The sequence below is a fragment of the Miniopterus schreibersii genome (assembly GCF_964146895.1).
Source record: "Miniopterus schreibersii genome assembly, chromosome: 14".
In the NCBI taxonomy this organism is placed as follows: Eukaryota; Metazoa; Chordata; class Mammalia; order Chiroptera; family Miniopteridae; genus Miniopterus; species Miniopterus schreibersii.
In genome coordinates, this window is record NC_138114.1 from 3664863 (window position 1) to 3688077 (window position 23215).

Below are 23215 nucleotides of genomic sequence, written 5' to 3' on the forward strand. Positions count from 1 at the left end.
TGTTGGACACTTCGGGTAAATAAGCCTCTAGGACCAAGTTGATGCTCAAAGATGATTATGAGAGACTTTCACATCATGGTTAATCAGATCTTCTGCAGATATTCTCTCTCCCAGTAACTAACAAAATGAGCTAGAAAATAAAGAGTAAGAACCCCAGCTTATTTGGCCCTTGGACTGAAGGGTCCCAGGTTCAATTCCAGCCAAGGGCATGTACCTGAGTTGCAGGCTCAATCTCCTACCGGGGCGCGTGCGGGAGGCAACCAATCAATGCGTCTCTCTCACATCGATGTTTCTCTCTCTCTCTCTGCCCCCCCTTCCACCCTCTCTGAAAAGCAATGGAAAAAATATCCTTGGTGAGGATTAAAAGAAAAAGAACCCAGTCTATTGATGAATTAATTAACCATTTTTAGGAGAGAGCAGAATACAGATGTCCTAACAGAGATTGGCAGTGCCTCGGCCCAGCACTCCTGTGCCTTCTTGTCCACACCCCACCCCATCCTCTCAGCCGCCAGGGAAGGGAAACATAAAACACACAGCCTAGTATTGTATCTCAGGGCAAAAGCAAAACTGGGGCTTCCGGGTAAAGATGGCAGATGGAGCACATCTAATTTTGCTCTCTCCAAAACTTCCATTGAAATCATAGTAAATGAATATTATAAAGGCATAAACTCCCAAAGATGGGGAGAACGGCAGTGGAAACAAAGAAAAACCTGGAATCTAGAAGGAGGTGGATGGGTGGAAGCTGACTCAGTAGCCCCGAGAAAGTCAAGTCCTAAACTGGCAGTGGAACAAGCCCAGGACCTGCCACGGGCTTCACTAGGCGCTGCACAGGCCGCAGGGAGGCCCACAAAGAGGACGGCAGGACGCCGCCTGGAGCCCGCGGCACCCCTCTGCACGCCGTCTCCCGGCATAGGCTGGAGGCTCTCCTCTGGGGCGGGTAAGTCAGGGTCTCTGCCCTGGGGCAGCAGGCAGAGGTGAGCCTGGGGGCTGAGCTGACCAGGAGGCTAAGGGAATGCTGAGGTGCCTCTTTCCCTCACAGCCCTCTTCACTCAGCCCATCTGGGAAAACTGATTCAGGGTCCTCCCAACAAGTAGCCTAGCCAGATATGCCTGTGAAGAAGTGGGGGTGGGGGTTCACCCAGCCTCTGGCTCCAGGGCAGGAAAAACACCAGTGCACGTCCTGAAAACACTGGGGCCGGCCAAGGAGGGGAGTTCTGCAGGGCCAGCAGGCTCCTCCGAGGCGGCCGAGGGCTGCCAGGCAGCTCTGTGATGTTCTTTCTAGGACGGCGGAGGGGGCAGCCTCTTGACTTCTGCTTTGAGTTTTAACCAACAACAGGAAAATCTCTTTCCATATCTTTCTAAAGAAGATTCAATAGTGTAAGCCTTTTATTTATAAATATGAAGACAACTAGCAGAAGAAATACTGAAGAGTTGAACACTGTGGACTCTAGGAAGTGGAACTGCAAGGAGGAGGAATGGGACGGGACACTATTTTTCATAATAAACTTTTCTGTATAATTTCATTTTTAAAGGATGTGCTGGTATCAATTAGATCACAAAAATAAAAACTACAAAACAAACCCAGAATCCTCTTGCCTGGGCCCACTCTCCGGGCTTTGTGGGGCGGGGGAGTGCTCGCTCTTCAGTCCCATCTCGGGTACTCACCCTGCTGCTGCTGCAGACACAGCTCAGAGCCCCAGGGGGGGCAGGGACTGCAGAAGCAGCTGCTCCACACTGGCGTGAGGTTGTAGGCTTCCTGGTCCTCGGCCCTAGGGGAGAAGCTGTGAGGTTTCTGCTCTCGGAATTAGGATTCCGAGAAGCTTTTAGATGATCGAGGAAAGGCCAAGGCTCCTAGTACAGACCACAGCCTCTCAAAGTGAAAAGAGCTGAGGGGCCGGCCAGCTAGGGGGTCCACTGTTTGGGGCACCAGTCCAGGCCTCCATTCCCTTTGAAGTGGCAGGGGCGGGGAAGGGGGGAGCCCAGGAACTGGCAGTCAGCCCTTCACCGGGCTCCCAGGTCTTGGTCTCTGTCCAGCCCTGCCGGAGGCCCAGCAGCTTCCTGGGCCTGGCCTGCAGCAGAGGCCGCCCCTGTCTTCCCGGCAAGGGCTGTGGGAGCCTGCTCACCTATCTTGGGGCAGCTCCCACACTCTGAGGTCCCCTGGTCTCTGAGGAGACTCTCCACCCTCACAGTGTTGGTCAGCTCAGTTGGCTGCAAGGAATCACAGTTTATCTGAGGAAACGTGAAGGCAGGACTGGCATCCAGGTGCTGGGGCTCCGGGGCTCTGGGTTGGGATGCAGGGCGGGGCCTCAAGGCCAGACAGTTCTTGTCAGACCCGCTGGCTCCACCGAGAGGGTGGGGGTGGGGGTGGGACACACCCAGGCAAAGCTGAACCACCAGGCTCAAGAGCAGCCCCTGCCGACACAGGGAGGCTCCCTCCTCCTGGTCTCTGAACACCCCCTGCCTCACCTTCTGCTCCCAGCTCCGACCTTTCTGTCAGGGATCCCTTTGGGTTCTGGTGGAGCATATAGAGTATTGTTAATGCATAAGAGAAAACAGAGTATTACAAAGGAAACAGATTACAGTGCAGTAGTGCTACTAAAATATTAGGTAATAAATCTGTGATGGAGTAACACCATGATGTGTCATTAATGAATCGGCCACAAGATCTGGTAGCAGGGCCGAAATTCTGAAGTATAAGGAACAAAACCAATGCTGTGCCACCATCTGCAACAACTCTACCCTCCTATAAAAGGAGCAGTGATTTCTTTTGGCGATGAAGTCACAGGTAAGACTACTGTGGAGTTTTGTCTGAGTTTACAAGGAAAGGAAATATTAAATTTCAGCTAGAGGTTAGTGTAAACAACAAGGTCACTCACCTGAGTTCATGGATGCCCTGAATTCTACCTGCAGACTCCAGGCTAAGAACCCTGCTCCCTCTGCCTGGCCCCATACCTCATAGCTTCTGCTTGAATAGCCCCTGCCACCGGGCTCCTCTCTTGTGTCCCTCTGCCCTCTGCCCATAATCAACAAGTATCCAAACTCCCCATCACCACCTTTCCTCCCCACTTTTCAGGGGCTCAGATAGGCCTGTTTGGGACCTGAATTAAGCCCTGAGCAGCTACAGGTCAGAGAAGGCAGGAGAGTTTGCTCCCAGGTCCAGGCTGCAAAGCAGCAGCAACATGCAGAGCAGACAGTCTGGAGCCAAGGGGACCTAAAGTGAGTGGGAGGGGCTCACCTTTGAGTCCAGGTGTGTACGTGGACAGCAGTGCCATAAAGATGCAGGGTGGATGCCTAATTTTGTTACCCAGCATTTAAAAAATCCCAGCGCCTAGGTTATACCCCAGGCCAACTACGTGCAGTCTCTGGGGGTGGGCTTTAGGTATCATAATTTGTTAAACTCCCCTGCGATTCCAATGTTCCTTGGGGGCGTGATGTGAAAGCGTGGGACAGAGTGGTGGGCAAGAAGAGGGAGAGAGGAGAGAGGTGCCAGAGGGCTCACAGAGGTACATCTGTGTGCAGACTAGGAGCTCAGCCCAGAGCCTCAACTGGCCTGAGCGGGGAAGGGAAGACAGAGAACGTTGGAGTCCCTGAAGTTCTCTGCTAAGTTTGAGAGCTCACTTTGGAGGATGCCAGCCATCACCTGTCCCCGATTCTGGCTGCCTGAATCTGCCATCAGCTCCTGGAGTTAGGCAGTCTTCCAAGAGCATAGAATGAGCACTTTCCCTACCAACCCGCTGCCCTGCAACTACCCCCCCCCACCATGTCTCCTGAAGGCAGGAAAGCTGGGGGGCTGGCTGTGCTCTCTGGGAAAGGGGCTGTGACCCCTGCACCTGTCCTGCCTCCCTCTGCCCTCCCGCCTGAGAGGGCTTAGGGAGGAGCCCCCTTCTGCCACAAAGTGGGCCTGAGCCTGAGCCTGAGCCTGAGCCTGAGCCTGAGCCTGAGCCTGAGGAAAGTGCCTTGGCTCCAGAGGGAGGAGGAAAGCCCCGTTGTCCATCTCAAGGCCTCAGCAACCGGGTAGGAGAGAAGCCTGCTGTGTTCAGGCATCATGCGGGGTGATTCTTGTCTCTTGTCAAATTAAAGCATTGCATCCAAAGACTTTGGCTTTGCTATCTCTATTCTATAGATAAGGAAGGAGGGAGGCTCAGAGGGCAAGGCGGAGTCGCCCAAGGTTGCACAGCTCTGCAAGGTGGTGCAGGCCTGGCTGAACCCAGTGTCGGGGGGATGGTGCAGGCATTTGTGCTGTACAAATACTACAGCTCCCTGTGAGGCCAGGATGGCCCCTCTCCTGCTTCAGCAGCCCCTGCAGGCTTGAGCACCTTACACATTTTCCCTTGAATGAAGCAGGTGTTAATACCCTCCTTCTACCAAGGAAAGGAGGAAACTGAATCCCAGAGATGCATGGCTTCTGTCACTCCCAGATTCTTACGGCAGATGGGGAAAGCTGGAGTGCCAGCCGAGGCCCCTTGACCTGCTAGGCTACCATAAGGAATCATACAATATTTACAGCTTTGGGATCCTGCCTGCAAGGCTGACACACCTGCAGTCACATCAAGAGACAAAGCAATTCAGATGCAGGGCTTTCATCCAGAAAGCATCCCGTGCCACTCCTGCAGCCTGCGGGGGTCAGGGGGCAGACCCAGACACACTGCTGCCAGCATCCCTCTTCCTCACTAAGAACATCTGTGTCCCTGCAGATTTCCATCCTGCTGCTTGTCCCATACCTGGCCTCTCTGAGTACTCAGAAACTGCTCTAGACCGAGATAAAGCAAGGTGGGTCCCATCTTCCCTCCCTTCTCCCTTAGAAAACTTTGTAGGGAACTGCTCAGGAATGTGGCTGTGATCAACTAAAGCATTTTGAGCAAGCAAGTTGCTTCTTCTGCGCTTCGAGCATGCTACCGAAACGTAACAAAAGCACATAATTCTTGAGGTAGATGGAGCCTCTCTGTGCCCCAATTACAGGGCTCTGTGTGCCAACTAGGAAATGTAGAAAGTCTAAGGATACATTTTGTGAGTTTTTAAAAACTGAGATATAGGCCCTGGCAGGGTAGCTCATTTGGTTAGAGCGTTGACCCCATACGCCAAGGTTTTGGATTCAATCCTCAGTCAGGCACATACAAGAATCAACCAATGGCCATGGCCAGTGCAGCTCAGCTGGAGCAGCGTCCTGAACACCAAGAGATGGTGGGTTTCATTCTTGCTCAGGGCACATACCCAGGTTGTGGGTTTGATCCCCTGTCAGGGCACATGCGTGGAGGCAGCTGATCCCTGTTTCTCTCACATGATGTTTCTTTCTCTCTCTCCCTTTCTCTCTAAAATCAATTTTAAAACATCAGCCAATGAATGCACAAATAAGTGGAACAACAAATCAATGTTTCTCTTTCTCCCTCCCTTCCTCTCCCTCTAAAAAATAAAATAAAAATTGAGATATAATTCTCAGTGTGGACAAGAAGGGGCCACATACTAAAACCTGACATGCAGGGGAAGCCTGCATGGGGACTTACAAACTCAGAGACCTAAAGTAACAACAAAGGATGGCCTGAAATTAAAACTTTCTAACTAAAAGCAGTTCATGCCTGTAGTCATGTCCTAGGCTGGTATTTTTCCCTAACAAAGGTTAATTTTCACCTTAACGAAGCCTGAGGTTGTCTTTCTGCACCTGAGGTAACATACCTGATTAAGAGGCCTTTGCAAAACAGAGTAATTTCCCCTTTTTCCAGGCCCTCAATGCACCTGGGCAGAGACCACGAATCCTCTTATTGTTATTGTCATCCTGTTAACTGTTGACTGTTAACTAGCTATACCCACCTATGCAAAAGAAGTGTGTGTCTATCATTTTACTTCCTACCCAATCCCAGAGGTTTCCCCTCTTTGCTTTCTCCCGCCTCCCTAATCTATCACTAACAGACTTCATGTAACCCACTTATGTCTCCCCCTTTGACTGTAATCTATAAAGCGAGGTGCAAAACTGCCGTTCTCCAGAGCATTATCTCAACCTGTTGAGCTTCCCAGAAACTGGCTCAAACAAACTCACAAAAATTCTTCACAGGTTTGAATGTTTCTTACGTTAACAACATATTATATTACTTTCAGGTGTACAACATAATAATTTGATCTTTGTATATATTGGAAAATGATCACCACAGTAAATCTAGTTATCATCCATCACCATACATAGTTACAAAATGTTTTTCTTGTGGCGAGAACTTTTAAGATTTACTCTCTTAGCATCTTTCAAATATACAATGCAGTATTATTAACTAAAGTCACCATGCTGTGCATTAAAGCCCAGGACTTATTTTATAGCCGGAAGTTTGTATCTTTTTATCCCCTTCATCCATTTTGTCCACCCTGAATTTCATTTTTTTTTTTTTAATATATCTTTATTGATTTCAGAGAAAGGAGAGGAGAGGGAGAGAGAGAGATAGAAACATCAGTGATGAGAGAGTCATTGATCGGGTGCAGCCCGCAACCCAGGCATGTGCCCTGACCGGGAATCGAACCCTGATCTCCTGGATCCTAGGTCGACACTTAACCACTGAGCCACGCCCGGCTGGGCTGAATTTCATTTTTTAAATCCAGTAGTAAGGTCTTGCTTTTGAAGGGCTGCTATGTGTGTGAAATACAGGGCTGCCCATTTGATGGTTGTTTTTACACCCACGTGTCCCTCTAGGGTGTATAATCAGTTTTCAAGTTAAAAGCTTGTTCTTTTGGCCTCACTCGTGTTCTCCTTGACTTTCTGTTCCCTAATTCCTCCCCCATACCTGCTAACTGGCCCTAACCACCTTGACAGAAGCCTTCAGCTAAGGGAAGAGGTGTGTTCTGGGGGAGACTGTTGTTTCCCTCCTGATTACAGAGCAGGCTCACCCAGGGCAGCTGCTGTGACTGATGCCAGCCAAGGCATGGCATGCTGCTGCAGTTTGATGAATGCATGGCACTTGGATGGGTATGAAGTTGGAGACCCCAGACTGGACTCACTGAGAAAACACATGGGTCAGGCAGGAGTGACATAGAGATGGCTCTAAAATGCTGTGACAGGAATGTGGGCACTAGGAGGTGCCAAGCCCAGGAGCACCACTGGGGCTCCTGCGGGGACAGGAAACAGTTCCACAGTGCTATGTAGACGTGGCCCATGGCTCTCCCCTGCCTGCCCCACTGCCAGCATAGGCTGTGCTGGACCATTCAGTGGTAGCACCTTGCAGTGGGGAGTAAGGGTGAGAGAAGCCACAGAGAGGTGGGCCACAGGGGCCAAAGGAGCCTTGGATGCCGCTGGGAACATTAGCAGGGCCACTGGGCCACTTGGTTGACTTCCAAAGAGCAGGTGTGCAATGGTGGGGGGCATGGATAGCACTTCTAGGCCCAGGGCAGATAAGAGGGCAGCAGAAACGCTAGGGTTTTCTGAGTTTCTGCACTTAATGGCCTTCCCTCAGGCCATGGGAAGGGGCCGCCCTGTCCGGACAGGGTTTGCCCAAAAGTGAGCAAGTTGCTGGTGAGGAAGCTCCGGGTGAGCTCCTTGTCAGGTGCTTACAGGAATATGCTTGTTGAGACACTTAATATTCCCTGGGCAACAGCTCCTAAGAGCTTTCCAGGAGTCTCCAGGTAACCATATATCCCTTGCCAGCCCCAGGAGAGGAAACTGATCCCCAGCAGTGGCAGGATGGCAATGGCAAGGGAGTGGCCGGCATCGCAGTGCTGCCTGCTGGGCCAGGCTGGGGGCAGAGACATGCCTCCAGGACCCTGGGCGATGCAGCTGGGCTGGCGAGAATACAGAACCGCAGGGGCAGGGGCTGGGCCTTTGGGCTTTTACAACAGCTTGTCTCACAAGGGCTCTCAGGACTCTACCAAGGACAGGACTCTGGGGCTCAGAAAGCCTGTGGGTGAAGTCAGCAGGGCCTGGGGACAGTGCTCAGGACGCTGGCTGACTTGTCCAGCAGCAAGTGGAGTTCCCTGTGTGCTAAGGGCCACTGCTGAGCAGCTAAACTCCTGCTGGATCTAACATGAAATGTCAGGAACCAGCCTGACAGACGAACAGACCTGAGGTCGAGCGCTGGGAATGAAAGAGACAAACAGTTACGGGATCGGGAGGCTGCCCTCCGATGAGGTGCAGCCCCCAATGGCTCCAACGCCTTTATTATAGAGTGAGTAACAAACAACCGGTAAGGAAGCGAGGGTGATACAGAGGAGTTCTTCCCAGGCCGCACAGACACACTTTCAGCCTCGACACCCTGCCTCCTGCACCAGCTCAGACCTTTGTAACCATCTTCATTTCGGCTCCCACAGGAACCTGCGGGGAGGGTTGGCCCTGGCCCCAGGCCCTCAGGCTACGTGGACCATGGCCAGCGCGCAGCGGGCTCTCCGTACCCAGGGTCATTGTGGGGAGGGTCGAGCCCCTCACTCCAGACCCTCAGGTGGCGTGGACTATGACCAGACGCATCACCGGCTCCCAGCAATGAAACATCCCACTACTGCCCTCCCTCAGCTGTGCAGATGCCAGGCCTCGGTGCACCTCAGGGCAGCGCATTTCCCACCGGCACTGCCTTGAGGGGGTGGCCTGGAAAGCTTTTCTCACCTCCAGCTGTGCCAGTGAGGTGTGAAGAGCGGAGGCCCCAGGCACCAGGAAAGCACACTCACCCTCTCAGACCTCCCTGCGTCACAGTGGGCACCCACGGTGGTGGGTGGGCGTGGTGCTGGTGGCTGTGGCAGTGGGTGGGAGCAGCGGCGGGGGAGGAGTGAGTGGGATCTCCCGCTGACTCCCAGGACAGGTGGGCAGAAGGAGGGCTCAGGCTGGCCCAGGGGAAACACAGAGACTGGCCAGTCAGAGAGCTGCCACCATGGCCCACCCAGGGCTCAGCCATCCCTCCTTGAGCACCCCCGCGTGGGGTGAGGAAATCAGGATCAAAAGCACCCCCAGGTGAACTGGGAGGGCTGTCCTGCTGGCTGGTGGAGGGGCACCCACACTGCCTACTGACTACAGTGGCAGGTGGGGGTGGGGTGGAGGGATGACATGTGTCTGCTCCATCACCCTTCTCTGCCCTGCCCTGTCCCAAAGAGTCACATCTCTCAAGACCCTCTGCCTCTGGCTTCCAGGCACGTGTGGCCACGGGGAGGCACCTGTGGAAGACAGGAGACCAGAGGGAAGAGGAGTTGGAATCCACGCCGCCTCTGCCAGCAGCCATGTCCCGCCGAGGCTCCAGCTCCCCTCACGAGCACCGCCCTCCCCTGGAGTGCCAGCAGCCCCCCCTGCTGTTGTGTGTTCACCGTGGCCTGGCAATGCATCCTGCTGCTACTAATCTCCGGCTGCCTCAGTGTCCCCTCAGGCCAGCTTCCACCACCTGACACCAGCCCCTAAATCCTCTGTCCCCCTGAGCGTTTGACTGGGTCTGGAGCATTTCTAACAAGCCCCAGGTGGCATGAATGCATCTGTCCCAGTACCACACTCTGGGAAGCAAGGACCAGGAAGATTTTTATTTCCCTGAAACAACAAGTCACAGAGGTCAAACAAGTAGATCTGTTTATGGCCCAGAGAGGGAGACAGACACAACCAGATGGCAGTCACTATCAATGACACCCTTGGTGAAGGCTCCAGAGGATGGTCAGGAGGCTGTGTGAACAGCTAGGTCTTCAGGACAACCTCCTTGCACCTGGTAGAGGTGGTATTTGAGCTGAGGCCCAGAGAAGGGCTGGGGAAGGTTTCGCAGCAGTGCGTGAGTGGAGGCTAGTGACACAGGGACAGTGTGGACTCTGTTCTGAGAGGAAGCCAGCCTGGCTAGAGCACAGTGAGGACTCCCAGTGATTGGGCCCAAAGCTCAGGTCCCCCAGGTACCAAACTGGCTCCTCATCCCAGCAAGAGGGGCTGCAGCTGAACTGACTTCCCAAGTGCAGGCATCCAGGTGCCGGCAGCTGGTGTTTGCAGACTCCTCTCTGCTCAGCTGGCAGCCACACCCAGACTGCCTGGCGCCGGAGTTTGGCTGCTCTTGCATTAGAAAGGGGCAGGAGCAGGGGCAGGTCACTGCGCTGGCCCACAGCCCCCTGGCGAGCCGGCAGCCTGGCCCACGCACACAGACGCCCAGGGCACAGCATGCCTCTGCTCACTGACCTTTGATGTTTCAGTTTCCCCAACAAAACCCAGTTCTTAACCCCATACACTAGTGACATTGCAGTATTTTCCTCCATCTGCTTCGCCACATTAGGGCTTTCCTGTCTTAAGAGCAGTGGAAGCGGCCTAAGGGTTAAGTGGGGGATTAGTGTTTCCAAACAGCTCTGAGGGGCCCTAAGGAGGGGGGAGGGGAGAGCTCGGAGAGAGGAGCTGTGAGTGGCAGCTTGTTATCAGCTCAGGGTCCCTGGGGCCAAGGATGGAGCCAGGGGCTGGCTCTGGCCCAAGTCAGCCTGCCCTCAGCCACCGGTGCAGGGAGAGGAAGGTGAGGACACCAGGCCTGTGTCTGAGGGAGTGAGCACCAGTTCGTGGGGGGGACTCTGAAGATTTGAGGACCCCTGACCTGGGATTCTTGGATGGAGTGGGGCTCATAGGACTGTTCTTTTTTTTTCTTTTTTCTTTTTTAATTTTTGTAAGAGTTTATTTGAGCCAAACTGACAACATGAGGGAAGCAAGATCTCAAATGCTTCCTTTCATGGGACTGTTGCTGGGGAGTCAGGAGGAGGGGCAGAGTGGACAGCAGAAGTGGAATTCAGGGGAGAACATAGCTGGGAACCTGGGAAGACAGGGGTCAACTACTCTGAGGAGAACAAAGTAAAGCCAGGGACTCCCTGGCCTCACGGCTGCAGCCTCCGGCATGGGCAGCTTGGGCAGTGGTGGCCCCAGACGAGACGATAGCTCACTCCATCCCTGGAGGCCGAGGCTGTCCATGCAGGCCTCCCTGCGTAGCCTCCACGTCAGGCCCCGTAGGTGTGGGGTCAGCGGTGAGGATCGGGGGGCTCCTGGTGGGCCCTCCCCAGAGCGGCCGCAGCACCAAGGAGGTGGACAAGATGGTGTGGATCAGGCAGCATCGGCCCTGAGGGTGGCTGTGTGTCGTCGCGGAGAAGAGACCCTGTGACAGATGCAGGCTCCCCACGGTCCAGGCTGAGGGTTCCGTTCTTTGACCTTTAGGCGCTGCTTTAAGGCCTGTGGCACTCGGGGCTCGCAGTCCCCGCTCCCCACCCCCGGGCTGTCCACCTGCCCAGCACGTCAGCCTGGTGTGAGCAGCTTCACCTGCATCCTCTCCTGAGAGTCAGGCTGGAAAGCGGGGTGGGTGTGAGACGGGACTTGGTGTTGGTTCAGAATCACTCCTGGCTGAGATTAGTAGTTCAGGGCTCATGTTTGAAAGCCAGCAGTCGCAATCCACACTGGGCTTAAAGGAGGGAAAGCAAGGGGAACCTCTGTGAGTCCAAGACCTGCCCAGAAGGGAAAGCATGTCTGAGCCGAAACCTGCACTGTGGGTCAGCTACCCCAAGCCCAAATCTGCGGCTCTGGGAAAACTGAAGACTGAGGGGACCCCTGTAAGAGGAGATGGCATATCTCTCTACTCCACGGCTCCACAGAGCTTGGCACTGTACCTTAGGACATGGCTCCCAAGTAGAACGTTTCTGGAAGCAGCAGACACCCGGAAATTGTGCGCAGTTCCCCCCTCTCCAGCTCTGGGGGTCCACTCCTGCTGCCTCCTCCAAGAGGGGGCAAAATGCAGACCTGGAGTCCCCTTCACTTTGGACATTCACTTACTTGGGGCCAGGACTACAGGCCTGGGTGAACTCCCAGGTCTCTACCAACTTTGCCTTTTTGTTTGTTTTTTAACATTTGTACTTCAATAAAAAAGTCCATTATCAAAAAACAATAAGCAGAAATGCTTCATGGTCATCTTACCCTGACAGTCAGGTCTCTTTCTCTCTCTATATCCTGGCCCATTCTCGTAGCTCCTTCATCTGTGAAATGGGTGACCAGTCTTGGTTCCGTGCGGGTGGTTGTGAAGATGTGATGGGCTCATGTGGGCTGGATGTGAGGGTAGGGCACCCCGTGCGGAGGGCGAGGCTGGGCTCACAGGTTCACTTGCCCACTGGACGGCCCTGGGGCTTGGGGGCGGCAGAGGCTATTCTTTTTGTTGTTGTTTATCCTCACCTGAGGATATTTTTTGCATTGATTTTTTCAGAGAGAGTGGAAGGGAGGGTTAGAGAGAGAGAGAAACATCGATGTGAGAGAGACAAATGGATTCGTTGCCTCTTGCACCCGCCCTGACCAGGGCCAGGGATCAAGCCTGCAACCAAGGTACGTGCCCTTGACCTAGAATCGAACCTGGGACCCTTCAGTCCTCGGGCCGACGCGTCAACCCCTGAGCCAGCCACCAGGGCCAAAGGCTCTTCTCCATGAACTCAGGGAAGAAAGGAGGCTGGCCAGAGGGGATGACGAAGGCTCTGCCCAATGCCCAGGAGCCTGTGCCTGGCAATCTGCCCTGAAGCACATGCACACGCACACGCATGCATGGACATGCGCGGACACACATGGACACGTTGACACGTGCACACACACACACACGCTCACACACATTTACACACAGTGACACTGACACACACGCACTTGCTGTCATCGTCAGGGACCCGCGTCTGAGGGGCATTTTTGCCCAGCAACTGCGCATGTGCACTCCCAGCTCTGCTACTTAAAGGGGGGACAGACCCTGTGACTGTGCGTCATTATAACTGTGACACTCTCTTCTCCTTTGCGCTTCGCTGGACACAGCCACTGCCAGCCCTGAGCTGGGTCCACGCTGGTTGCAGAAGCGGGTGGCTGGCAGACTGGGCAGGGTTGCTGGGGGAAACACTGGGAGGCTGGGCACAGCTAACATCCTGAGCGCCCCATGCTCTTGACTTCTCTGTGGGCTCAAGAAAAGACTGTCTCACCTCAGGATGAACCCTCCTTCAGGGCCAAGAGCACCACTGGACCCCACCCAGGAACCTGGCTGCATGGGCACCCCAGTCTCATCCAGCAGGTGGGACAGCTCTGGGAGCAGCACCTCCAGCCCGGACCCACCTCTGCCCCTCAGTCCCACGGTAAGCCTGGGGTGAGCGCCTGTAGGCGCACAGCCTTCCCTCCTCTAATCTGATCCCCTCCTGGGGACACTCAGGGGCTTAGATAGGGAGATCGAAGAGGCCTGTGCCTTGCTGTGAGACCTTGGGCATGTTGCTGAACACCTCTGAGCCTGCCCTACACGGAGAGGCCTCCAGAGGAGGCTGTGGCAACAATTTTCCTCCAGGAGAGCGTCTGAGGAATAGAAAGGCTAAGCCTGAAGGACAAGGGCTGGAAGGTCCCAGGCCTGCCCTTGGCGGCTTCCCCTCCTTCCTGAAGATGGCTGGACGCCCCATGGAGCCTTCCAGAGAAGCAGGCACACTCTGGGCTTCAGGATTTGTCCAGCCTGGAATGAGGAGTTCGGTGTGCTCTGCTGCCTCCATCATTCTAGCCCCAGGGCCATACCCACCAACCCCACCTTAACTGGGGGGGCTCAGGTCCCTGGGATGCTGACCTGGGTCCTGGGCAGGATGGGATGGCTCCTGTGGTATAGGGGCCTGGGCAGGGTAGGGACTAACCCTGTCCCGGAAGGAAGGAATGTGTCTTTAAATATCTGTACTGGCCTCATAGTGTCATGATCTACCTGCAGTGACCCTGGGAGGCCTAAGCTTTCTTTCTAAAGGGAAAGTCTTCCCCTCCGTCTTGTCCGTCTTACCCAGTTGTGCTCTGGGGGAACACAGCCTTTTCTCTGAGGCTTAGGAGAGGGTGGCATTCCAGAGGAGAGGGGCTCTGCCCCACTCCACCATCGCTGACTGTCTTGAGCACTTGGAACAGGTCCCATATAGAGGAGAGAAACCACCTAAGAGTTGGCTCTGCCTTCTCCCCAAGGAAAGGTAGAGTCATCCTAGCCATGCCCCATTCGCGAGGCATGTGTCAGTCTGTCTTTCCAGCCTCCCCCAGGTGATCTGAGCCAGCTCCTGGAAGCTTTATGCCTCTGTGCAGTGGTATAGGAGCTTGGGCTCGACCTTAGGGAGACCTGCATTCCCTTTCAGCTCAGCTACTTGCTAGCTGTGTGGGTGAAGGACTCTAGCACTGTGAGCTTCAGTTTCCCTCTCTGCCCTTCTGGGAACCCTAATCCTTTCTCTCAGGGCTATTTGAAGGTGACAGGATAACTTGATGCCCTAGTTTCTCTCTTTCCACAGGCAGCTGGGGCTCAGGCTGCTGCCTGGGTCTCCTTCCCCACCGTCAATGTTCCGGACTATGCCCACTACACTCTGGGCACAGTGATCCTGCTGGTGGGCCTCACGGGGATGCTGGGCAATCTGACAGTCATCTATACCTTCTGCAGGTGCCTGGTTGGTGAGGCTGGGGTCTGGGCGGAGGGTAGCAGCCATGCAGAAAGGGGGCAGACCACAAGACAGCACTGCTGTGCTAACTCTGCAGGGCACTGTTGAACCTGGGCAGTGAGGCCAGGGCTAAACCCTCAATCGTCTCAGGCCCAGGCCTCAATCTTTAAGCTCAGGAAAGGGGCCCCAAGTAGTCCAGGAAAGTAGTCCAGGCAGTTCAAGTGGCACTGGCCAATTGGGCCCCAGGCACACTCTCTGCATAGGGTGATTGTCCCTAGGACACTCGGTCCCTGCCCATTCTGCCCTGCTGTCAGCTCACCTCCACCATCACTTTCCCCAGTGGGCATCCTCTTTCTGCCTCAAAGAGCAGCTCTGGCACCAGGGCCCTTCCTTCCACACCTGCCCTATTTGCAGGCTGAATGGCTGAGCCAGACAGGTAGAGAAGGGAAGCCCAAGCCCTATGACTGCTTAGCTAAAATGACTGGGGGCAAGTCATTTCTCCTCTGTAAGCCCACATATCTTGTCTGCAAAATGGAGTTGTGCTTTTCTCCACAGAGCCAATGTAATGATTAAGTTTGTATATGTGCGGGGCCCAGCAAGTCTGTTGGAATCCTGGCTGTGCCACTTGCTGACTGATTTTTGTGACCTGGAGTGAACCACATCACAAGTGGGAGCCTCAGTGTTCTCACCTGGAAAATGGGGGTGGGGAGACAAGGTCTGTGAAAGGACCTGCCTATGGAGCAAGGCATCAACGCCATTGCCCTTGGCCACCCGAGGGTGTGGAACGCAGACACAGCCACGCTGAGCAGGGCCCAGACCCTGAGGCAGGAAGAAGGGGGTTGAGGCGGGTGCCTGAGGAAGAGGCCCAGTTTGGGCACGCGGGAAGTGGAGTCTTGTGGGAGACACTCGGAGAACTTGGTCTGGAGGGCTCAGAGAGGTGCGGAGTGTGTGCAAGGAGAGCTTGGGGGTCATGCACAGGAAGTGCAGAGGGTGAGCAATAGTGGATGACACCACACACCAACTTCTGCTGGCTGAGCAGCCGCTCCGGGAGAGGCGCTCCTTGGCTCCGCTCCTTGCTGAGTGAGCCCTCAGAGGACAGGGTCTGTCTTCCCAGCCCGCACTGCCGGGCACCAGTGCTGTTTGGCTGATACTTGCTGGGCAGTAGGGTGGCCCAGAGGCTGGTGTCTGTGTGAGTGTACATGTGTGTGAGTGCACATGTGTGTGTGTGCATGTGCGTGTGCATGTGTGAACCAGTAGTGGAAGGAAGCTACCCAGCAGAAGCACCTTCTGACAGTTTCTGACCCCTCACAGGAGCAGAGGCCTCAGGACACCAGCCAACATGTTCATTATCAACCTTGCCATCAGCGACTTCCTCATGTCCTTCACCCAGGCCCCGGTCGTCTTCGCCAGCAGCATCTATAAGCGGTGGCTCTTTGGGGAGGCAGGTAGACATTCGGGCTCCTTTTGCTGGTGGGGGAGGAAGTTTGTGGTGGGGTTCCCACTGTGCAGGGTGGCCCAGGAGAGGAGGTGATCTTCTCTTCCTTGGCAGAGAGTGGGTTGCTGCCTTCATCCCATGAGTTAGCAACATGGCAGACTCAGGTTCAAGTCCTGAGGCCTCCGCCAGCCTCTGCCAGCTGCAGCAAGTAGGCAGGTGGAGAGGGGTTCAGCTGCACTGCTTGAGAGGTGAGGGAAGGAGCCAAGCAGATGCTGTCCCCAGACCCTAATCTCCCCTGGAGTTCTGATGGGCTTCCTCCCCTGGGGTTCTGATGGACTGAGGTCAGGAAGCTGTGTCCACAGGCTGTGAGTTCTATGCCTTCTGTGGGGCTCTCTTTGGCATCACCTCCATGATTACCCTGACGGCCATCGCCCTGGACCGATACCTGGTGATCACGCGCCCACTGACCACCATTGGGGTGGTGTCCAAGAGGCGGGCGGCGCTTGTCCTGCTGGGCGTCTGGCTCTACGCCCTGGCCTGGAGTCTCCCACCCTTCTTTGGCTGGAGTAAGTGGGCTATGGGAATTGGGCGAGAGGAAGATAACCTGGGAGGGGCATATTCCATGGCAGGTGGGTAGAGTTGGGTTGGCCAGCTGGCAGGAAGGAGCCAGGGAACTGCCTGAGACTCAAGGCAAATGGACATTCAGGGGCATGACTAACAGCAGGGAAAACTGAGGCTGCATCTTCAGCTATCAGAGGATGACCTGGGCTCCCATCCCTCAGCACAGAGGGGAAGACCACGTGGCTCCCGGGTGGTAGGAGGTGACAGGTACACCTGATGCTGAGTTTGCAGTGAGTCAGACAGGCGGGGGTGAGGTGTGAGGTCTGGCAGGCAGGAGGGCTAGCAGTAAAGGCACCGGCCCTTCTGGGGCAGAGCCAGAAAGCTGGCTGAAGCCCGAGGGAGTGTACCCTGGGGCCCTGGTGAGGGCTCTGCTCCACACTGGCAGGAATGGGCGGCAGTGGGCTTTACCAGCTGTCTCCCAGAATAGGCTTGGGAAGCTCCCCTGCATGTGCCCGGCTTCCTCATTACTCGGGCTGCTGTGGCTGTGGCCAGGGATCCGGGACTCCAGGCCCACATCCAAAGCCCCTGCTCGATGAGCTGCCCAGGCAGCACTGCCCCCACGCTGAGAAGCTGCCTGCCTCTGACCTCCAGGTGCCTACGTGCCCGAGGGGCTGCTGACCTCCTGCTCCTGGGACTACATGAGCTTCACGCCGTCGGTCCGAGCCTACACCATGCTGCTCTTCTGCTTTGTGTTCTTCCTGCCCCTGCTTGTCATCATCTACTGCTACGTCTTCATCTTCAGAGCCATTCGGGAGACAGGCCAGTAAGAGCTGGGCGAGGAGGAGGGGCTAGACGGGAGGGGCCCCTTGCCAGAGGCTGATGTCTGCACCCATCCCTGGGGCACCCCCAGCTTCAGATGGGCCCCTGTGCTTATGGGGTAGGTGCCCAGAGAAGTCTCAGGAGACGGGCTCTTCTCAAGGGGGGCTTCAAGGTGTGTCAGTGGGTCTGGGGGGCAGAGGAGACACCCCAGGCAGAGCTCAAGGAGGCAGCTTAGCTGGGTGTGATGGAGAACTTCCCAGGTGTTAGGGCTACCTGCACTGGCCATGACCCTGGCGCCCACTGCAATCCAACAGGGTCAGACCCAGATCTGCACCCTTCCTAGGGCTCTCCAGACTTTCGGAGCCTGTGAGGGCCGCAGCGAATTACCCCGGCAGCGGCAGCGGCTGCAGAGCGAGTGGAAAATGGCCAAGATCGTGCTGCTGGTCATCCTTCTCTTCGTGCTCTCCTGGGCCCCCTACTCCACGGTGGCCCTGATGGCCTTTGCTGGGTGAGCAATGCCGAGGGGCTTGGGGCGTGAAGGGGTGGGGCGGGCTCAGGGGGCTCAGGGCCGCCTCCTCCGCCCTGGCCCCCGCCTCCGCCCGCTGTGCCTTGCCCCTGAGCCTGGCCTCACGGCCGCCTTGCCCCTGCCTGGCTGCCTGCCTGTTCTTGGAAGCACTGGGACACATGCTGAGGAGCGCCAGGCCACCCCGGATTGGCCTGAGTTCCTGTGAGGGCTACGGTCCCGCTAGACCTTTTGGGAATACACGGCTCTCTCTGAGGTCCCAGCTCCCTCTTCACCTGGGCGCACAGCCAGAGGGAGTCCGGTCACCTCCTGCCCTTCATGGTGAGAGTCTGGGGACTTTGACTTTGGCAGCAGCATGGATGCAGCCAGACTTCAGAAGCACTTTTGAGGCAGAGAGAGCTACCAAGCCTTGGCAGTGTTTGGTGTGAGGTCTTCTTCTTGCCCAGAAATGATTTCCTCTGGGGCCTCCTGTGAAGTCACTCTCAGAGCCAGGGCAGCTGTGGGAAGAGCTGAGCAGAGTACCCGGGTCTTTGAGGGTAAAGAAGGTTTATTGCTTGCAGCACAGGCTCCAAGGGACAGTGAACCCCCCCAACCTGGCCCATCTGCCTCCTAGACCCCTTCTCAACTGCTCTCCGGGTTCCCACTCACCTCAGATCAGAATTCTCCCTGGCATTGCAGTCCCTCCCATGGGACTGACTTGGACCAGCTGGTTTGGGCCAGGCTGGGCTGTGCCCCTGGCAGGGCCTGGCCTAAAGGAAGGAGAGTCCCAAAGAGGGCAAATGGGCTGTGGAGTCTCTGGGGGCACCAGCTGGCAGGGTGACCACAGCTTCTCTGTCCTAGGTATGCACACGTCCTGACACCCTACATGAACTCCGTGCCGGCCGTCATTGCCAAAGCCTCTGCTGTCCACAACCCCATCATTTACGCCATCACCCACCCCAAGTACAGGTGCAGCCCTGCTCCAGACCCCAGCCTCAGGGCCCCAGGCCACCCTCGTGGGCATGGAGGGCCTGGGCCTGACAATGGGGCAGAGGTTACTGTCTTTCCTGTCTCTTGTGTATGCATTGGGTGGGGGCCTCTAGCAGCTGGGACCAGCCGGTGACAGTGGGTGGGGTCTAGAGCCGAAGTGACCCTTCTGCTGCTCTACCTTCCCAGGAGGCTCAGCTTGGAGGGACATCAGGGCTCCCTGGGCAGTGTCCAATCCTTTTTGGAGCCAAGGCCAGAGGCCAGGACTGCTGATCAGCAGCACTGCCCCTAGAGGGAGAAGTCCCCAGGCAGCAATATCCTGGAGAGACCACAGCAGGGAGAGCAGGGTACTGGGGGTGGTCTGGCCCAGAGCTCTCTCTGCTGATAGAATCCCAGTATGCTGGCCTCTTCTACAAGAGGGCCTTCAGTGCTTCCTTTTGCCTGGTGGTGTCAGTAACTCACCACCCTGCTGGGGCCAGCAGCAGGCTTTAGCCTACTCAGCTCAGAGGTCCCATTCCCAGAGATGTGACTGAAGCCAGACACTTGAGGGCTGGAACTAAGCACCTGGCTGAGTCTGCTACCCTAAGGCTCTTCCTCCATGCCCATGGCCCCAGCATCTGTCTGTCCATCCCTAATCCTGTGAATCTGTCGGTCTCCTTCAACTCAGCATCTGTCTGTCCTTCATCATCACTTTTCATGACTTCGTTTCTTCCTGTCCATTCCCATTACCTCAATATCTCTCTGTCTGTCCTTATAGGCCCAATGTCTGAACCTCCCCATTTCCCCAGTGGTTCTCTGCCCACTCCCACTGGCCTTGTATCAGTTTGTCCATCCATCCCCATCTACTTGTGTCTGTCTGTCCATCCCTTCTGCCTTAACCAGATGTGCCATCCTTGCAGAATGGCCATAGCCCAGCACCTGCCCTGCCTAGGCGTGCTGCTGGGTATATCAGGGCAGCGTGCTGGCTCATACACCAGCTACCGTTCAACCCACCGCTCCACACTGAGCAGCCAGGCCTCGGATCTCAGCTGGATCTCTAGACGGAAGCGCCAGGCGTCTCTGGGCTCTGAAAGTGAGATGGTAAGGATGCTGGGCCCTCAATGACTGGCCATCCCTTCCTCAACCAGGCAGCCTCAGGCCTCTGGGCAGGGCTGCCTCTGAGATTCAAAAACCTCAGGACCCTGGGAGGCTGACAGGAAGAGCCCCTCTCAACCTCCTCCACAGCCTTTTCATGCATCATCCTGCCAGATAGGTAGGGGCACTGGGGCCAGAGAGGCAACTGGCTGGCCCAAGGTCACCCAGCAGCAAGGCCAGGACAGAACATGGGTCTTCCAACTCCAGGCCATCCCTTAGAGGCACAGATCGAAAAGACTAGCAATTCTGGTCCCAGATGAGCCTCCAGAGAGAGAGCGACAGGAGCTAGCTCAGGGGCCCCTGTTCTCAGCATTAAGCCCCATCTTCCTAGGAGCCTGAAGAGCCCACAGGGTAGAGAGGAAGGAGCACTGGCCCTGGATTCAAGCCTCAGCTCTATCATGTCCGACTGTGTGAGCATGGGTCACCCTCTCTGGCCCTCTGTGTCCTCCTCTAAAACAGTCGCCTCTACATGCAAGACTGTGGACACAGACCCCATAGCTGTTGTCAGTGCCGGGAGTTGTCAGCCTGCCAACCCCTCCTTGGACCTGGAGCTATGATGCTCCCTGATGTCCCCAGAGAGCTCCCTGCACCATGGGCTTCTGTCTCCAGCCACACGTGGGCTCCTCCATGTTGTGCCTACAGGGTCCAGTATGGGCCTCACCAGTAGCCCCCACTCACCCCCTCCTCCTGACCCCGCCCCCAGAGTCTCAGTGAGGGGCTGAGGGAGGAGCTGTCAGAGGTCCCTTCCAGGATCCACTGCAGTGAAAGACGTCAAGGAGTGAATCTAATTTGTTCACAGAAGTCTAGACCCTCATGAAGATACAACATCCCACATGCTTTAGAAGGTGTGCATGTGCATGCGCACACACATCCAGGCACGCTCGCACACACACACACACCCTGGCATGCCCACTCAGCAACCCTACAAACAGTGCCGTGGGCCTCACCCAAGTGAATATTGTGGGGAAGATGGAGAATGGCCTGGTGGGAGACTGCACACTGTCTTGTTCTCACCTCACAGTGACTCTCCCACCCTCCCAGGGCTGGACAGACATGGAGGCAGCAGCTACATGGGGGGCTGCCCAGCAAGCGAGTGGCCGGTCCCCCTGCAGTCAGGGCCTGGAGGATGTGGAAGCCAAGGTCCCTCCCAAGCCCCAGGGACATGAAGCAGAGGATCCCAGGAAGGTGATTGGAGTCTTTGGGCAAAGAGCCCAGAGAGTGGCCAGGAAAGGGGGGCTTGTTCTCATGGGCAGGCCCAATGCCCTCTGAGAATCACCCCGTCTCCATCCCTCCCTGGCTTTTCCTTGCCCACCAGGAGGGCCCTGGGTCTGACTGCCAGATGCTTAGAGCAGCCTGAGTGTGGTCTGAGACGACCTGAGAATGTCTGTGTGACTGTGACCCACTGCACTAGGTAGGAGGTGGTGTGGCCGTGCTGTGACATATGCATGTGCACTAGTGTGCGTGACCATGTGCTAGGCACGTGCTCTCTGTCACTGTGACACCACAGGGAGTGGAGCTGAGTGTTCCCTAAGGTGTCTGCTCTAAGCTGTGCGTGTGACCAAGTGTGGTAGTGTGCACCTCTGTGTGACTGGAGGCTGCACATACCTGGGTGGGGTGCTGCGAGCAGTGGATGTGCTCCCTACAAATGCCCTGAGATTAGGACGCCACCCAGAACACTTGTGGCTATTTAAAGAAAGCCAGCTGTCAGCCCAAGTGCCTCTGGGGCCGAGTGTCGATGGCGATTAGAGAAGGCCTTGTTCTGGAACATGGGAAATGCCACGCACAGGCCCTGAGGCTGCCCCTCCCCTCACTGACAGCAACCCCCACCGATATAACACCCCCAGCTCCTGGGCTCTCTTGGGCTTCCCTAGCAAGGCCAAGACCACAGGCACTTTTCTGTCTTCCTTCTCCAAGGCTGCTCCCTTGCATGTCCCAGAAAGGGCGAGTCCTGGGCTGCTCCCTACACTTGGAGCCTCTGCCTCCTCCAGCTTCGGTGTCTCAGGGAGCACCGCTCCCCGATGCTCCAGCCCCAGGAGGACTCACTCCCCAGCCCTGAGCCGGGCACTGTGCACGACCACAGAAGCCAGAACAGAGGCATGGCTGTGCTCCCAAGGCTGGTGGGGCAACGAAAAAAAGCGCAAAGCCTGTCCTGGGGGGCACACTGGGCTGGGGGAGGGTGCTGGGCCGAGAGGGATGGCTCATCAACAGTCAGCTATCCTGATAAGACTGCCATTGAGGTGTCAGTACATAGGGTGCTGAAGGCAGAGGCAAGTCCCCCAGGGCTCCCCATGGAAAGAGGGGGTGGAGTGGGGATTGCCAGGCAGAGTGGGGGTGGGTCTAGGCTGAGGAACAACCCGTGAGATGCAGAGGGGCCCAGGGGAACTCAGTGTCCTGGAACAGAATATTGCTCTGTGACCTCCAAAGCAGCCAAAGGGACCCTGGGAGCTGGTGGTGGGGATGTGGGAGAAAGGAGAGGGGCAGGAGGTGGTAGGAGCCTTGGGAAGTCCCACTTAAGTGCTGGCCATTCAAGTGCTGGCCAGAGGGGTCTCTGGGCATGGTGCTGGGGGAGGGAGCCTTTGGAGGACTGTGCAGCGTAGCCGGGCCCCTCTGCCGTGGCTGGGGAAGGACAGGTTGAATGCAGTGAGCTGCAGGCAGAAGACCAGAGGAAGCCGATGCTGTAGGACAGGCAAGAAATGAGGTGTTGAAGGCAGCAGGGGACAGAAGATGCCACAGCACAGGCATGTGGAAGGGGGATGGAGGGAAGTGGAGAAACGGACAGTGGAGTGAAGAGACCCCAGGAGCCCAAAAGCCTGGGGGACACCCTGCAGGCAGCCTTAGATGCTCTGTCTGTCTCTCAGGCCACATTGCCCACAGTGTCAGAGAAGGGCCATTCCCAACCCAGGACACAGCTGGGCCCTTCATGCACCCCCCTCACTGCGGGGGCCACTGGGAGACTCCTCCATGCACCCCCCTCACTGCGGGGGCCACCAGGAGACTGCTCCTATGGGGACATTTCTGGAACTAAACAGATGTGTGCTGTTTGTTTTTCAGACCAAGGGGCTGCTCCCTAGCCTGGACGCCAGGATGTAGGGCACAGTTGGCTCTCCTTTTCTTCTGGGACACATCCAGCCCCCCTGTGGCTCCTAGCATACACAGACCCAGGATTACCCCATGAACCTGTGGGCTTTGGAGTGGCTCTGTCACCCACAGTGTCCTGGATTCACATCCTAAAACACAAAACTCTTGCTACGCAGCAGCCCAGGCTCAGCTTGAGGAGCTGAGCCCAGGTCCGCCTGCTCCCAGATTAGGCCCCCTCCTCTCCTCCAGTGCTGTGTGCTGTGACTGTCCCAGTGACAACAATGGCGAGGGCTCCAGGGGGCACACCAGCCCTCTGTGAGCCAACTCGCCTTGGGCTGGGCATGTCACAGGCAGGAGAAAGCCAGCACT

The 23215-nt window shown here is 56.2% G+C and overlaps 1 protein-coding gene across 2 annotated transcripts; it reads left to right on the forward strand.

The window, feature by feature from the left end:
- Positions 1-12884: 12884 nt before the first annotated feature.
- On the forward strand, positions 12885-22926 carry OPN4 (opsin 4; the record flags this gene model as incomplete). Of its 2 annotated transcripts, none has more annotated exons than XM_081158158.1 (10): positions 12885-13028; positions 14187-14354; positions 15625-15775; positions 16128-16331; positions 16978-17149; positions 17489-17653; positions 18509-18616; positions 19534-19714; positions 20810-20953; positions 22820-22926. In XM_081158158.1, the coding sequence occupies 10 exons, from the start codon at positions 12885-12887 to the stop codon at positions 22856-22858; spliced, it is 1476 nt and encodes a 491-aa protein (XP_081014284.1). In that variant the 3' UTR covers positions 22859-22926. The 2 variants fall into 2 exon arrangements, with proteins under 2 accessions (XP_081014284.1, XP_081014285.1); XM_081158159.1 differs by having other exon boundaries at positions 14187-14332; positions 15642-15775.
- Between the last annotated feature and the right edge of the window lie 289 nt (positions 22927-23215).